Source organism: Psammomys obesus, unplaced genomic scaffold (genome assembly GCF_907164565.1).
Source record: "Psammomys obesus unplaced genomic scaffold, mPsaObe1.curated_primary_1811, whole genome shotgun sequence".
NCBI classification, from domain to species: Eukaryota; Metazoa; Chordata; class Mammalia; order Rodentia; family Muridae; genus Psammomys; species Psammomys obesus.
Window position 1 is genome coordinate 2,056,396 of NW_026587759.1, and position 15,530 is coordinate 2,071,925.

General features: G+C 41.9%; 1 protein-coding gene across 1 annotated transcript in view; it reads left to right on the forward strand.

The window, feature by feature from the left end:
- Positions 1–15,530, forward strand: part of Mctp1 (multiple C2 and transmembrane domain containing 1) — a 570,389-nt gene that overhangs the window by 488,505 nt on the left and 66,354 nt on the right. Inside the window, exon 17 of the mRNA XM_055604040.1 lies at positions 4,219–4,272. Within this exon, the coding sequence (XP_055460015.1) occupies positions 4,219–4,272 (54 nt within the window). The remainder of the gene's footprint in view (positions 1–4,218; positions 4,273–15,530) is intronic.

Here is a 15,530-nt window from a genome sequence, read left to right on the forward strand (position 1 = left end):
TTGGTTGGTTGGTTGGTTGGTTGGTTGGTTGGTTGGTTGGTTGGTTGATTGGTTGGTTGGTTTAGCTCATCTTGCAGTTTCTGTGCTCATTAATTTAGCTGGAGTGTGCCTTACAGCCCAGCCCAGCTCATAAGCTCTACACAGCCTCAGAGCTGTCCATTTCGCTGAGTCATTAATGCCTGAAGATCAGCCATGAATCTATCATCAACTTAAATCTTTATCTACACCTCTACTATCCACAATGTGTGTTTTTTAGTGTCAGTAACAACATAAAAGAGAATTTTACTTCATTCAGAATACAGAAAAAGGGATATAATTTAATTTCCAAAGTTCATGTTAAAGATACAGTTGACATTTTGTTTTTAGTATTAGCTAACATTTTTGAGAACTTATTTTGATACAGGAATTGTGCTAGAACCTTACATACATAATCTCACTGGGTCCTTAATCTGCACTGTGGGATAGGGTAGATATTACCACTGTTTTCCACAGCATTTTAAGCCTCACCTGAGCATGTCTGAGACACATTCTGGAGTGCTATATAGAAATCAATAGAAAGCCCTAATCTGTCTTGTAAATATCGAGTGCAAATGCCAGTGGTGTAACATTCAAAAGGCAACAGAGAAGGGAAGGCCTTGGTAGCACACAGCACAGAGGCTTCTCACAACACGACACCCTTCTGCCAAAAGTGGGAGCGAATGGTTGTTTAGGGGAGATCTGGCTGCACATTTGTAGAGTAATTGGATGTAGCCAATTACCCACATGGGCAGGGGAATAACAGTTTGAGTTTTACAGAAGAAGGGTCGATTCCATAGACCTCTTTGAGTCATTCTTTTTTTTTTCTTTTTAAAATTAATTTATTTTTAACTAATTACAGAGTTAATAAAATGTAACTAATAATACAAAAAATAAAATTAAATTTAAAAAAGAGACAGAAAAAAAAGAAGTTAAAAAAGCAACAAATCAAGTAATCCAATTTAAAAATGGGGTACAGAGCTAAACAGAATTCTCAGTAGAGGAATAGCAAATGGCCGAGTCATTCTTGAGCACAGTAGCAGTTGTAAACTGTATAAGCTGGCTTGTCTCAGCGTTCAGTCATATAGTGAATCCTGGATCTTTACAGTTAGACGCAGTTGGGTGCCATCTCCAAGCAACTCTTTGAAAGCTTGTTGATCATTTGCCTTTATTCATCACTGCATAGACCCAAATCTTTCCAAGGGAGCTAGGTCAGCTCTGTGAAGGAAAAGGTAGACGCTACACCACCGAGTTCGTCCAGTCATTTGAAAACCCAGAGCCAGGCGCAGTGACGCTCACGCTCACGTGTAATCTCAGTGTTCGAGAGGGGAGGCGGGAGAGGTGACAGAGCAACACAAAAACCAGCAAAGGGGCGTGACAGCCAGGTGATCGATTCGTCTGTTTACCCAACCAGAAATATTTCTTGAGCAACTACTATGTAGTTTGCAATATGCGAACCATAGTCTGTCACATTTGCCTTCTGGGAGGGAGGGGTGGTGACGAGTGCATTGGGGTAAGCACAGGAGTCATTGCTTCTGGCGCTCGAGTATAGAATATTGCACGACTAAGCAACCACTCTAGACCCGACAGTACATTTTAATCGTTACTAGCTTCAAAATTGTGTGACTTTTCTTCTCATATTTTATATGACTCTGCATGGCCAACTTTAGCAAAAAAAAAAAAAGAAAGAAAGAAAGAAAGAAAGAAAGAAAGAAAGAAAGAAAGAAAGAAAGAAAGAAAGAAAGAAAAGATATTTAAATCTAAAGTTTTATAAGACATTTTTTATTTGTGTTATAAAGTCATTTTTTTAAAACTCTCATGAGGGCCAGTGACTTCTTTTGATGAAACCTAATCTGTATCACAAATAATCCGGTTTGAATGTCCTACCATGCATCACCACAATCGTCATCATTGTGTCCATATTTATAATGTGAATGCTTTAGGCTGGAGAAAACTAAAAGTCTACATGAAGGCTTATCTGATGATAACCCCTACTTGGGTTCTACAGGGTTGATGTGAACGCACATGGAGTCTCTCTGTGTTTACTCATCTTTGTCTTCACACTTTGCCTATACTGCGGGCCAGGGCTCTATGACACTTACTCATGAGCTGTCTGAGTTAAAAGAGGATAAGGAATGCAGATTCACTGTGGAGACTGGACTGGCCCCATGCCCCCAGCAGTGGTCCTTCTCAACAAGCAATAGTGCGCTGCTGGGTCCTTCTGAGGTGCTCACTGTTCAAGAGGAAGGCCACGAATCCTACTTTTTAACAAGAGATGTAAAGTATAACATTAAAGAGGAACAGTTCTGTGGGTTTTCAGATGTGTTTGGTTATACTTTGGTTCATGAGAACTGGAAGTTTGTGTTTGGGTTATTCATTAAGGTTAATAAGGCTTCTAGCAGGCTTGAGGAAATCACTGGCAAAACTGACATAGATCTCAGTTCACAGAGTTCAGCAGCACAGTCCTGACTATTGACATTTTCACCCAGACCTATTTCTGTTTGTATCAAAAAGTCATTCAAAAGAAGAACTTGGTGCTGACATCATCAAAAGCTTGGTGAGAGAGGTTTCAAAGTACTGTGTTGATAGCTGTGTTTAAAGTAGCTCTATTTAGAGATATTCAGCCTCTATTAGAAAAAAAGGCAGCATAAGAATTAGAAATGATATAGAATATACATTCCATATAATTTAGTCCTCTGAGGCTTACCTGAAAAATATCTCCAAGGAGTTTTCTATTTTTGGTTTCTACAGAGTACACACACATGTGCGTGTTATTGTAGGTAAAATATTTATTTAAAATGTGAAATTCAGATTTGTTTGTTTGTTAAATCAGAGATTCACTCTGTAACCCAGGCTGGCCTGGAAATCACTATGTCGCCTTACAGCCCCCAAACCTTCCATAGGCCATCTGCCTCATGAAGCCACATTATCATGCCCACCATTATATATTGTCCAAAGGAAATAAGAATTGTCAAATCCAAAATAAATCACCTCCCCCTGATGAGGGGGGAGCAGCCTTACCAGGCCACAGAAGATGACAATGCAGCCACTCCTGATGAGATCTGATAGACTAAGATCAGAAGGAAGGAGAGGAGGACCTCCCCTATCAGTGGACTTGGGGAGGGGCATGCGTGAAGGGGCATGCATGGGTGGGAAGGTGGGATCAGGAGGAGATGAGGGAGGGGCTTATGGGGGATAGAAAGTGAATAAAGTGCAATTAATAAAAATAAAAATAGAAGATCTATGAGGAACACAATGAGGGGTTATATGATTCTTTGTTTTCTTGTGTCTGCTTAAATAAAGATAAGGCCATTTGAAAAAAAAAAAAAAGTATGACTACTGGGGCCAGAGAGATCTCTCAGAGGCCAAGAGCACTGACTGTTTTTCCAGAGAACCCAGATTTGGTTCCCAGCACCTACGAGGCAGCAAAAAACCATCTACAACTCCAGTTCCAGGGGATCTGAAGTCCTCTTCTTGCCTCCAAGGGCATCAGGCATACAGTAGATAAACATATATGCAGGCCAAACATCCAAACACAAAAAATAAAATAAAAATATTTATGAAAGTATGCATACTTACCAATGTAAGTTATATTTATTATTTATACTTAGTTACTAATTTTAATATATATTCATGATTTTTGCATAAAAATCACAAAAAATTTAAAGGGAATATTTCAGGTCAAATCAAAAAGTAGGATTCAGAGCAAATCAATCAAAACTTGATTTTATTCATAAGAATTAAAATTCAAGCCATTAAAGACATTCATTGTTAGTTTTATGCCACAGACCACCAGTGTGAATCAATTAACAGAGATAAGTTTTTATCTTATAGTTGGGCAAAAAGGAAATTAGAAATGGAAGAGCTGTTTCATGCTTCGTTATCCAGCTCTGTGTTTAAAATGCCTGATTGAAACAGGCAGCAGCAGAGCTAGAGAGGAGATTCATGATTTCCAGCAACCAGCAAATGCATGTTAGTTTACCAAACATTTCACAGGAATAGGCTTGTCCTCCCCAAGCTCCTGTTCCCTGGCGTTAGTCAATTAAAGGCTGAGCACTTTCATCATCTTTGTCTCTAGAAGCTGCTGCTCTCAGAGCATGTGTTTCAAATGTTAATAAAGTTTTCATTTCCAAAGGGTTCAAAATGACAGAACAAAATTCTCTCCTCTAAGAGCAGAAAAACAACGTGTGTTTCTGTCTGCAGGTAGTGGAGGACATGCTAGAGGACGAGGAGGAAGAAGATGACAAAGATGACAAGGTAATTATCTTTCCCAGCGCTGGGTACCTGGGGCTGGGAGATGCAGACATGACACTGTTTTCACAGACTGTTAAAAAAAGGAGTTGAAGTGTTTTGAGTCCAGAAAATTGGACAGTGCTGTTTATCATCCTAACAATGCCACTGCGTGCAGCAAAGAGGAAGAGACGGCTATAAATCCTCTCTGCTTTTGTCCAGAGCTGGGTCAAATATTTTTCTGCCAGGAGAAAAAAAAAAAAAAATCAGCTTGTCTGGAACATGATAGCTATTGTGAAGATAACAGCAGTGACAACTGTTTTTGAAGGGCAAAAATTTGTACTATCTTGAATGTTACAAATCAGCCTATGGTTTAAGGAGAAGGAGGCAAGTGTGAAAAAATAGTAGCCTGCATGAGTTGGGCACAGGTAATGTCATCTATAATTTTCGAAGAATTGCTCAGCAAAGGAATATGTGTATGACATGCTTGGGTGGGCATTTAAACAGCCTTGGGCTCACTGCCCTTGCCAAGATCTGTAATGGTCTATGCCTCCACCATCAGGAAAGACCTTTGGAGAGACTTGCATTGCATTTGCGAGTCGGCTGGGAATGGGGACCACTTAAAAAGCAAGGAATTTCTAGTTATCTGGGTTGGTGGCTCCCTGGGGAGAGGGAAGAACTAACAGTCCCACCGTCACCACAGCAGCGGTTGGGGTTAGGAGAACAGCTCTTTCCAGCAAACGGGATAGGAACTCTTGACACTGGGATCACTGGGCGTTTGTAGACTTAAAGCTTGATAGATCTTAAGATGAGACCAGGAGGCAAGGGAGAAAATAGGAACTCCTTCCACATTATTCGGTATGCAAACCAGTTTGATCTCCACCCAAAACTGAGTACTGTTATGGTAAAGCAAGGATGTTTTTGAAGGAAGAAAACAGTATGTCTCAATCTATGCCCTTGACCTTTGAGTCCAGAAAAAACGTACAGTTTTACTCTAGTATAAGAATTTGTTTTGGAAGCAAGCATTGGAAATGTCAAAAGGGAAAAAAGTCACACTGAATGCTTCACCTCACAAATGATCTTTGTTTCCTGACTAATATTCGATGCTTGCACTTCAATGAAACAAATATGCTCTCTCCCTCCTTCTCATGCTCTTCAAATGCCTTTAAACTGATAGAGCTTTTATGTTATATTTTTCTCCTGTACTTCAGTCATTAGCATCATGATCAAAAACAAGCTACCAAAATCTCTTGTCTGCAAACACACACACAGCGCACACACACACACATATACACACACATTTTTAAAGTTAAATCATATGAACACACACCCCTGGCAATAAATGGTCTGATTTATTGTTAAGGTCAGTTGTAGAGCTGTGGAGAGCCTGTACTTTAACTCAATATGCCAGCTCTGAATCATCACTTCTCTGCTGATAAAGACTGAGCTGCCATCCATTTATGGCCATTCCCTCTTGCTTGTTGCTGCTTTGTTATTAAAGCCACTATAAAGACCCATCCCAGCAGCAGGCGTTTCCCTAGAAATGCTAATAAATAGAAACCTCAGTGAAGTCAACTACTTCACGTCTCTCTGCTGAAGTCAACCTATGTATTGTTGGCCAGTGTGTTGGTATTGTTGTCTCTCCCTTTTCTTGTTCATTTTTAATAAAGAAGATCTTAGGGGTAGGCAACAAACAGACATCCCAGGTTAAGCAGCTCAACGAAACACAGATGTCGATTGAACACATCTGGGTGGAAGTACCAACTCTCAAGAGCTGTATATATGTGAACTAGAGGTTGCCTGTCTGAAATTGACACCCTGGTTCTAACACGTTTTCAGATCTAGTTACCAAAGTAGACTGAGCATGAGGGCTTCAATTACTGTGTGAGTTCAGCTGGCTTTTTCTGTAGCTGAGATGGGCAAGAAGAGTGCTTTCACTGTGAGCTGTAGTTCATAACCCAGCCCTTTATTTGACGGATACATAATGGTGAGGTCCTTTCCCATTTCGACCATACGGAAATTGATAACATGAACATAGTGTCTGAACCTAAAAGAAAATCTCAAGTGTAGTAATTTGCAATAGACTTTTAAGCTCTCTTAGACAAGGCATCTTGAAATATAAAGCCTTTGTTATGAGAAAAGTAGAAATAAGAAGGATTCTACAAGCTTCCATGAGCCAGATACCGTCCCCTGGCTTTGACAGAGCATACATTGTCTTAGTGATCCTTGTGTCTGAATGGGAGAAGAGTCATTTCCTATTTTAAACTTTTCGTTGTTTCCTCCATTTAAAGTTTGTGTGTAGAGTCACGCATAATGGAATTTCATGAGAAAGCAAATGTGGTTTTCACTGTGCGAACAGCTACTGACCTCTAACTCTCATTATCTCTGTTTTCTCATGTGGTACAATAGCGGGTCAGGTCAGTGGGTCCTCTTATAGGATAAAAGTAAAGAAGATTAATAAATGTGCCAAAGCCTCACTTTAATTGAACCTGAAGCATATGTTGCAAGTATGTAAAATATGTCCCAGATGTTTCACCAGGGCCAGTGTCTTGCTCTCCCTGATTACCACAAGGCAGCTATTAGTCCTATAACCTTTGGACTTGGGGGTAAATGGGGTATTGCATGGCACGGAGTGTGAGCACCTGTTTCCCATCCAGCAGAGACCCCTGGCAGGCTTTGCCTAAGTCCAGGCACATGTTTTCACTTAGTGGATTGCTGGGTGATTATGAAAAGTGTCTTTCTTTAGAGCAGCGCTGATGTTAGTCACTCACAATGAAAGGGCAAGTCGCTGGCTACTTGACAAAAATCCCGTGGACACACGCCGTAGTCCTTCGTTCCGTTTGAGTGTGTAGAACCCTCAGCACAATTACATATGGAGAAAAGACATAGGTAGAAGAAGTTGAAATCCATGAAGATACATTATGTGAAGTGACGTATAATTACTTCACAGTATAATCACTCACATCACAGCTTTGCGATGGCTTTCGTACCTGGTAAGATATTGGTAAAAGCTCGATTGTAGTGAGTCTGGAGGACCAAGTTTTGAAGCTTTCGCAGATCATGGCCTTTTAAATTTTTGTTGTTGTTGTACTCGCTTTTCGTTAAAAAGTTCATCCTTATTCAGCTGAGAATTATGGTCAAGGACTTACCCTTCGTTCTAAAACCAATTGTACACATTTGCTCAAATCTAAATTTAACTGGCCTCTCTCTTAATGCAATTCCAGGGTTTTCACACATGCAGAAAACATTGCTTTTATATGGTCATCCTTGCATGTGACTCACTGCCTTCTAATATTTTCACTTACCTGCATAGTGTCAGAACATGGCTAAGCTGTGCTAGGGACAGCATTATTTTCTGAATTAGCCATGAGACATCCTAGAGTTCTTTTTTCAGTAGATCATTTTTCAACCCTCAACCGCAAAGCTCCAATCTGATATGTTTTTTAAAGCAACACCAATCTTTTCTCTAATAGACTATAAGCAAAATAAAGTTTAACTAAATTCCCTAGGCAGTGTTATCAACAAGCATATAATAGTGTTCACACCACATCATATGCAATCAAACAGTGGCCAATCTGCATAACCTAGACATCTAATTAACTGGGGTCAATCCTCTTTTGTACTTTAAAAAGTTCCAGCCTGCTTTCCACAGAGCACCCTCACTGCTAATAAGATCCAGCTGCAGCATTGGGAAGCAGAAGTCAGAATGCTGGGTTCCCGCAGGAAAAGCATGAATTCAAATGCATTACATTCTAGTAATGTTTATTGATAAAAGATATGAAAGCGTTCAGGCATTTATGCTTACACAGCTTCTCCTTTCTTCAGCTGTTATGTCAAGGTTACTTGTTTCCAGATAGCTAGATGCAATGAATGAAACGTATTTGAGTTACTTCAAAATATACAGATTGTTGCTTTAATTCTTGAAATCTTTATCTTCTGGTTTGATTCTCCAACCCAAACATGTGTATGCTGTACCCAAGATTCATGCATCTCTGCATCACAAACCAGCAGTGAGGAAGGAAAGAAAGAGATAGTTCTAAGTGATATGAGAAAAGATTTTAATCTGACAAAATTGCATTTCCAGTTACATTCAGTGAAATAACTGCATGGTGGGGAAACCAATCGAGGCTGTAGAGAAAAGCAGAATGAGAGGAGACAAGAAAATTCTTTAAAAAAAAAATCCTAAATCACATTCAACCGGGATACATTTTATTCCTTTATTCATTTCCTTTGTCTGTTTAACAAAGTACCACAAACTTAAAAGCATAAAACAAGTTGCTGTTGTGTTCAGTAGATCAGAAATCCAGGCATAGATAACTGGGTTCTCTGATCACAGTCTGACTCCTAGGGACCAGACAGACTGAGTTATCATCTGCAGGATTTAGGAAACAATCCAGTTCTTAACAGCTGTAGAACTGAAATCCTCCCTTTCTTGTTTCATCTTTCTGTTCCTACTGACCCAGCTGTCTTTAAATGCATCAGTGGAAAATCTCCCTTGGTTTCCCCACCCTCCAGACCTATTTAAGGGCTCAGGTGGTTATAACAGGTCCACCAAAGATAATTTCCTGGTTTTCTGTTTGGTTGGTTGGTTTTGGTTTGGTTTGTCCGGGGGTGGGTGGGGGGGGAGTGTTTGTTTGAGGGGTTTGCGGTTTTGTTTGTTTTGGATTTTTGAGACAGTGTTTCTCTGTGTGGCCTAGTTTGTCCTATACTCACTTTGTAGACCAGACTGGCCTCAAACTCAGCAATCCACCTGCCTCTACCTCCCTTAGTGCTGGGATTACAGGCCTGTGCCACCACAGCCAGCTAATTTCCATGATAAAGAAAACTATATCATGAAATGTGACTTAATCGTGGGAATAACTATTTCATCATCCTCTTAAACCTTCCCCTCTCCCCCTCCCCCAACACACACACACACACACACACACACACACACACACACGCAAGAAGCAGGGATTAAACTTCATATAGAGACGAGAAGGAGACAACTGTGGCTTCAGTCTTAGACTTTCAGCTCCGGCAGCTGCATAGACCTGCCATGGTCTATAGTGAAAGTAGAACAATCTTTGTGTTCACTACGTCTCCTGCCAGAGTGGGCTGCAGCTGTCATGCAGTAATAAACGAGGGGAACTATCAGCCTACACAGCCTAGACCTGCTCTTGCAAAGATTAGAGAGATATAAAATATTACAGAATATGTATTCATAGTAAAAGTAGGGCACAATATGTCCTACTTGCTGGTTACCAAATTCTGTTTGAGAAAGGGGTGATTGGGCAGGTAGAAGGCTTCTTTCTTGTGGGCCACTTCTTTCTCCTTCTCTTCTCCATCCAAGAAGGCAAGAATAAAAATGGCAAAATGTAGGGAAGGCTCCTTTGGTCTTTGGGGGGAATTTTGGGACTATCACCCCACTGGGCTGATGGCCTCAAATCCTTAAGTTTCTACTTCATCTAGAACCATAATGACATTAACGCTTGAGGATAACTAAGAAATAATCTAGTTCAATCACCTTGTTTCACAATCCTAATACTAGGGACCTAGGCCATAGCTCTGGTATAGTGCTTACCTAGTGTTCAAAAGTTTCCAGGCTTAACTCCAGCATTATGAAACAATTAAGACTAACGAGAAAAACTGGACTCAGCCAAGCGTAAATGAGTGGCACCAGTGATACAGAAAGAAAATAGTGGAGTCAGCATTTACTCACGCACAGGCTGTTGCTGCTTCACTCCAGCGCTGGCATTCTCCCCTGCTTGACAACCAGGCTTTCTCGGGGACGAGACAGGATTAAAGTCCCATTGCAGACTACCTAGAGTCCATCCGTTAGTATGAACGTAGGACAATGAGGGGCATACCACCACAGCTTGAGGCTATGTGGTTTGAGATTTCGTCTTCATGCTGTATAACCAGCTCTTTCCCTCTGCGCTGGCACAGCTGGTAGGGTGAGGTGAGGGGCAGAGTACGCCAACAAAACATGTGTGTTGTGTCTTAATCCCTGAAAACTACGTATATGTTGTACTACATAGCAAAAGGGGATCGTTATGACAGATGACATGGCTGCTGAGCACTGTACCTTAAAGGAGAGAGGTTATCATGGTGTATTTACATGGACCCCGCATAACCCCAAGTGCCCTTAAAAGCAGAAGAGGCCAGCAGAGCAGTTGGTGGGTCGCAGCAATGTAGACAGCTGTGGCCAAGCTCACGGCTCAAGGCCTTCACAGCAAGAAGAAAAAGCTGCTGAAACAGCTGGAGCATCGGAGGGCTGAGGTCCCCCAGCTGTGTGACAGGTGGCATGGCATCCAAGCGCTCCTAAAGCCAAGCTGTCTGCCAGCCTCTGTTCTCAGCCCCTGAGCAGACTTGAAAGCCTCAGTGTATTTCACAGGGGCAAGAAGTACAAGCTCTGGATCTACAACTAAACATAGTATGCTACTATGGGGCAGGGTGGGGCAGCAGGAGACTGTGGCCCAACAAACACCTGGACAGAACCAAGCGCTTCCCACTGGGAAATTAGTGACCAAGCCCCGAGCATTGAATCAATAACTAACCGCGGCAGAGTGGCACTCCTGTGGCTGCCGTTCCAAGTGGAGAAGGAAACCAGGAGCCAAGAAAATGTAGGCAGTCTTAGAAGCAGCAGTGAGGAAGTAAAAGGATCCCCCTCCCCGCCCCCAGAGCCTTGCCCACATCTTAATTTTTGCCCCATGACAGCCATTTTGGACTTTTGCACTACAGAACTGTAAGGCAACAAATTTGTTTTCAGCTACTAAGTTATGATAATACATTATGGCAGCTAGTACAGCTACCTCCAACTGTTTTCTCTACTTCAGTAAGAATGCTATATTGTAAAGCAGCAAATGCAAGTCTCTAGTTTTTCTTTATTGACTTGGTCAATGAGACCATTCAGTTCCTCATTCAATATGGAAATGAGAAAGAGAATATAAAAGACACCATTTTTAATCAAATTGCCTTGAGTTTTATTTCAGAAAAAAATTCCCAAATGACAGTGAGTTATTATATGTATGTACACACACACACACACACACACACACACACACACACACACACTACTGCATGCTCCCTGCATGCTTAGGACTTTAGAGAATAAACTGGCAAACGAATAACAGATTTTTTTCATTTTGTCTTCATTTTTGAGAATTTCATACCTGTATAGCCACAGCTCAATCCTTCCTCTCCAATGCCATCCATATTTTCAGAACATCCCCTTCCCAACTTGATGCCTGCTTTTTTGTGACCCACTGAGAACAGTCGGTGCTGCTCATATGCACATAAGTGTGGAGCATGGGAAGACACCAGGGACTGCATCCTCCGAAAATGACAATCATCCACCCCAGCAGCCACCCAAACTGCTACCAGCTCCCTTTTCTAACAGGATTTCCCTCCTGAAGGTCATCCCATCCCTATAGTAACTTCTCCTAGAGCAGTGGGCAATACATGTTTAGGTAACAAGTCCCTTGAGAATATTAAGAATATTCTCTAGAAAAGAAAAAAAAAAACATGAGAGAAACATCACATCTTTTTTAAAAGATGGAAATAGTATTGTTTTACAGAAACTATAAAATTTTCTCATAGAACTCAGTGGCTGGCTCTTTGATCAACTCCCCCTGAGGGGGAACAGCCTTACCAGGCCATAAAGACTATACAGCCAGTTATGATGAGACCTGATAAGCTAGGGTCAGATGGAAGGGGAGGAGGACCTCCCCTATCAATGGACTAGGGGAGGGGCATGGGAGGAGGGAGGGAGGGAGGGCAGGATTGGGAGGGGACGAGGGAGGGGACTCCAGCTGGGATACAAAGTGAGTAAATTATAATAAATTTAAAAATAAATTCTCATAGAGATCTGTCTCCTGTTCTCACCAATGTCCTCTTAACATTAGTGTCTATTACTTAGATACATAAGGAAATGCAAGTTTTAAAGTAAAATTATATTTAATTATATTCAGTTCAGGTTACCACCAAAAGTCTGCTGCTTATTGTGGTTTTCTTGCCATAGCATTCACTTTAACTGTGGTCTTTTCAGGTTTCTGACAGTAAGTTCTAGGAACATTGCTTTGACAAAAGAAAATAATGACAAACAAATGGGAGCTTCAGGGTGTTAGTCTGTGGAAATTAAGAACAGTTAGACTTCCTGGAATTTGCAAAAATGCAGTGGAATTCATATTGTGTTCAATATTGTAACCCTCTGAAAGGAATCGTCACTGTTTCATTATTTCTTAAAAGGATTGGGTGGGTGGGGTTAGGTCGTGGGAGGTGGAATTGGCCACCCAGTAGTTCCCTGGTGATCTCAAGGCTGGGCTCTCATGTGTGAACACGTTGGCAAGCTGACCACGCCTTGTCCAGGTTTGCTGATGCACCTCCCCAGAACTGTGGTATGTACATAGTTATCTGGCCATGACGTTTTATCCTAGAGTGGCAAGTGTCAGGTAGGTTAGAAGAATTAAAGTGAAAATTTTGCCTAAAAAAATTGGTAAGAATACCCATACAGTAAACCATGAACGGAGCTCTTTCCAGTCTGTGATAGTTAGATTTCTTCTGCCTCAGAAAAGCAGAACTTTCATTTGAAGGCCAATCAAATACTTTAAGGCAGGTCCTTGGGAAAGCTAGCTAACTTCTGTATTGCAGCAATGAACTTCCTCTTCCACTCCTATTTCTTGACAAAAAATTTCTCAAAATAGCAGTGTGTCAGCCCTGGCTCTCAGAAGGTTGACAATGTACAGAGACACAGACAGGATTTTTTGGGATTGCTGGCAGAGTCGTTGACACCGGCTGACACCACTGCATGCTGAGATGAGAAGAGCGTCTCCTCACCAGAGCACAGAACCAGATGTGTTGCCAAGCTCGCAGATGCTCTGACTGAGCCCACGATGCCAAGGATTTTATTCTGCCTCAAAGTTTGTTTGGCAAAGAAATTCTCTACCTCATTAAAGACATTGACACTGCACATTCTAAAAAGAGTAAGAATTCTTCCTTGATGGTAAGAATGAGCCCTTAGGAGTTACCTATACAAGTACCTATACAAATGCAGACATCCATCGCCATGGTAACGTTCAAAAGGAACTATCGATGATATGTGAACTATTCATCAGTACTGAGGCCATTTGATGAGGTCATAACTTTTCAGAAATGAACAGCTGCACCAAAATATTTTAGTGAAGTCTAAGTTGTTTTCTTTGGGAATAGGGCTAATACATTAAAAAAAAAAAAAAAAGAGTCCAGTATTGGTCTCTGTTTGTGTACTTTTAAAAAATTCTTTATTTATGTTTCTTTTATCTTTTTCTCCCTATTCCATCCCAGTCCCTTCCAACACCCCAACACCAGGTAGGAGAGAGAAACAATTAGTGGGAGAAGGTGCACATTTCTCTTAGCTGCTTCCTGCTGGTCGGGGTTGTCTGGTTCCTTGGAGCCAGTCCAGTCCTTGTTTCAGGAGATCTCCAACTTCTTGTATCACAACAGCAACCAGGAGCAGCAAGGGGGAAGCAGGAGCAGCCTAGTTCTTTCTCTAAGCTTCCACACTCTCTGGGCTCTGACATTTATTCTCTCTCCAGAGTCCTCAGATTTAAACTATCTGCAGCTGGTAAAGAGCTCCTCTCAGAGCCCACATGAGGCAAATAGTCTGCTGCTATGGACCATCTGAATCAGTCCCACACCTGGGACCATAACGAAAACATGTTTCTATCCACAGAAGGTCTCTTTCTCAAGCATACCCAAAGCTAGGTAAAAGCCCAGTCTCTACAGATTGACTTGCCTGGTGTTGTGTCTCAGCTGCTGGAGTGCTTGCCTAATGTGTCGGAAGCTGCGGATTTGCTCTTTGGCACCTCACACAGAATTAATAAAATTAAAATGATAAAAAAGAACCTAGCATGGTGGCATAAGTCTGTAATCTCAGAAGTTCATAAGAGTCAGGAAGATTTGAGGATCAAGGTCACCCTCAGCTACATAGTATGCTGGGAGTCACCCTGCGCTACAGAAGACCTATCTGCAAAAAACAGGGGCTTGCTGTGTTGTTGTTTGTTTGTTTGTTTGTTTGTTTGAGACAGGGTTTCCTTGTGTAGCCCTGGCTATCCTGGAACTCTCTTAACTCCCAAAGGTCCACCGTCCTCTGCCTCGTGACTGTTGGGATTATAGGTGCATTCCGCCACGCCTGGCAGTTACCTGCTTTTCCATGACGGGAATGATAGTTGCCGCTCAGTAAGTTTTCAGAGTAGGTGTTGGAGCCAGTCCAGGTGAGGGTCCCATGCACTCACTGACCAGAACTCAGCTATACAAAAGATTCACTGTGAGCTTTGTAGTCCATAGCTCCATGATTAATAGCAAACCAATAAATATGAAAATTTAATGGTTCTAGTTTTTTCCAGAAATTTGCCAACTTAAGCTAGAGTCAGAGTAAACAAAGATACATGATACATGGTCGTGCGTAAGTGGGTGTTGTTTTAGATGCTCATCAAGAAACTATTAGAGAGACCCTAGCGGTAGTGGTGGTGTCTTGTGTATTTCTGCATTCAGTAGCAGCTCTGACAGATTGCGCCATGATTACACTCTGCGTTCCTATATACTGATGTGAGCTTGGCTGCACTCGAAACTCTTGGCCGTGCCACCTTTATTTTTGTTTTATAATAAAGCTGGGACTCACAAGATGAATGCTACTGGATTTTGCCAGAGTCAGGAATAAAGATAGCAAGAAGCCAGCCCAGATGGACAGGTGGTGGACAGGCTTTGGGCATGTGGTAGACAGGTGGTGGACAAGTGGTTAAGAGGTGGCTTTGAGTACAAGAAATAACCTTGCTTTCGTAAGCCTCTAAGTCTGGTGAGGTTTTTGTTGCAGGGTCTTCGTCTCTGAGCAGCAGACCCCACATCCCCTCCCATGCCGTTCTATGTCAGTCCATGACTTCATTCTATAACGCGTGCATATATGCATGTTCTATGGGTGAGGAGGTGTGCAGGTGGAGGAAACCGTTGATGCTACTTTTCTGCCTCCATCACTCTCCGCTTTCCTTGCTGGGGTAGCGTCTCCCGGTGACCCTGGAGCTCACCCATTCTGCCTCCTCTAGTTAGATAGCTGGACCTGGAGAGCACCTCTGCTGGAATTTCAGAAGGCACCAGGCCTGCCTGGCTTTCATGTGAGTTCTGGGGATGCAAACTACGGTCTTCATGTTTGGACAGCAAGCAGTTTGTATACTGAGCCATTTCCTCAACCCCACAACAAGGAATTTAAGGAAGGAAGGAAAGAAGGAAGGAAGGAAGGAAGGAAGGAAGGAAGGAAGGAAGGAAGGAAGGAA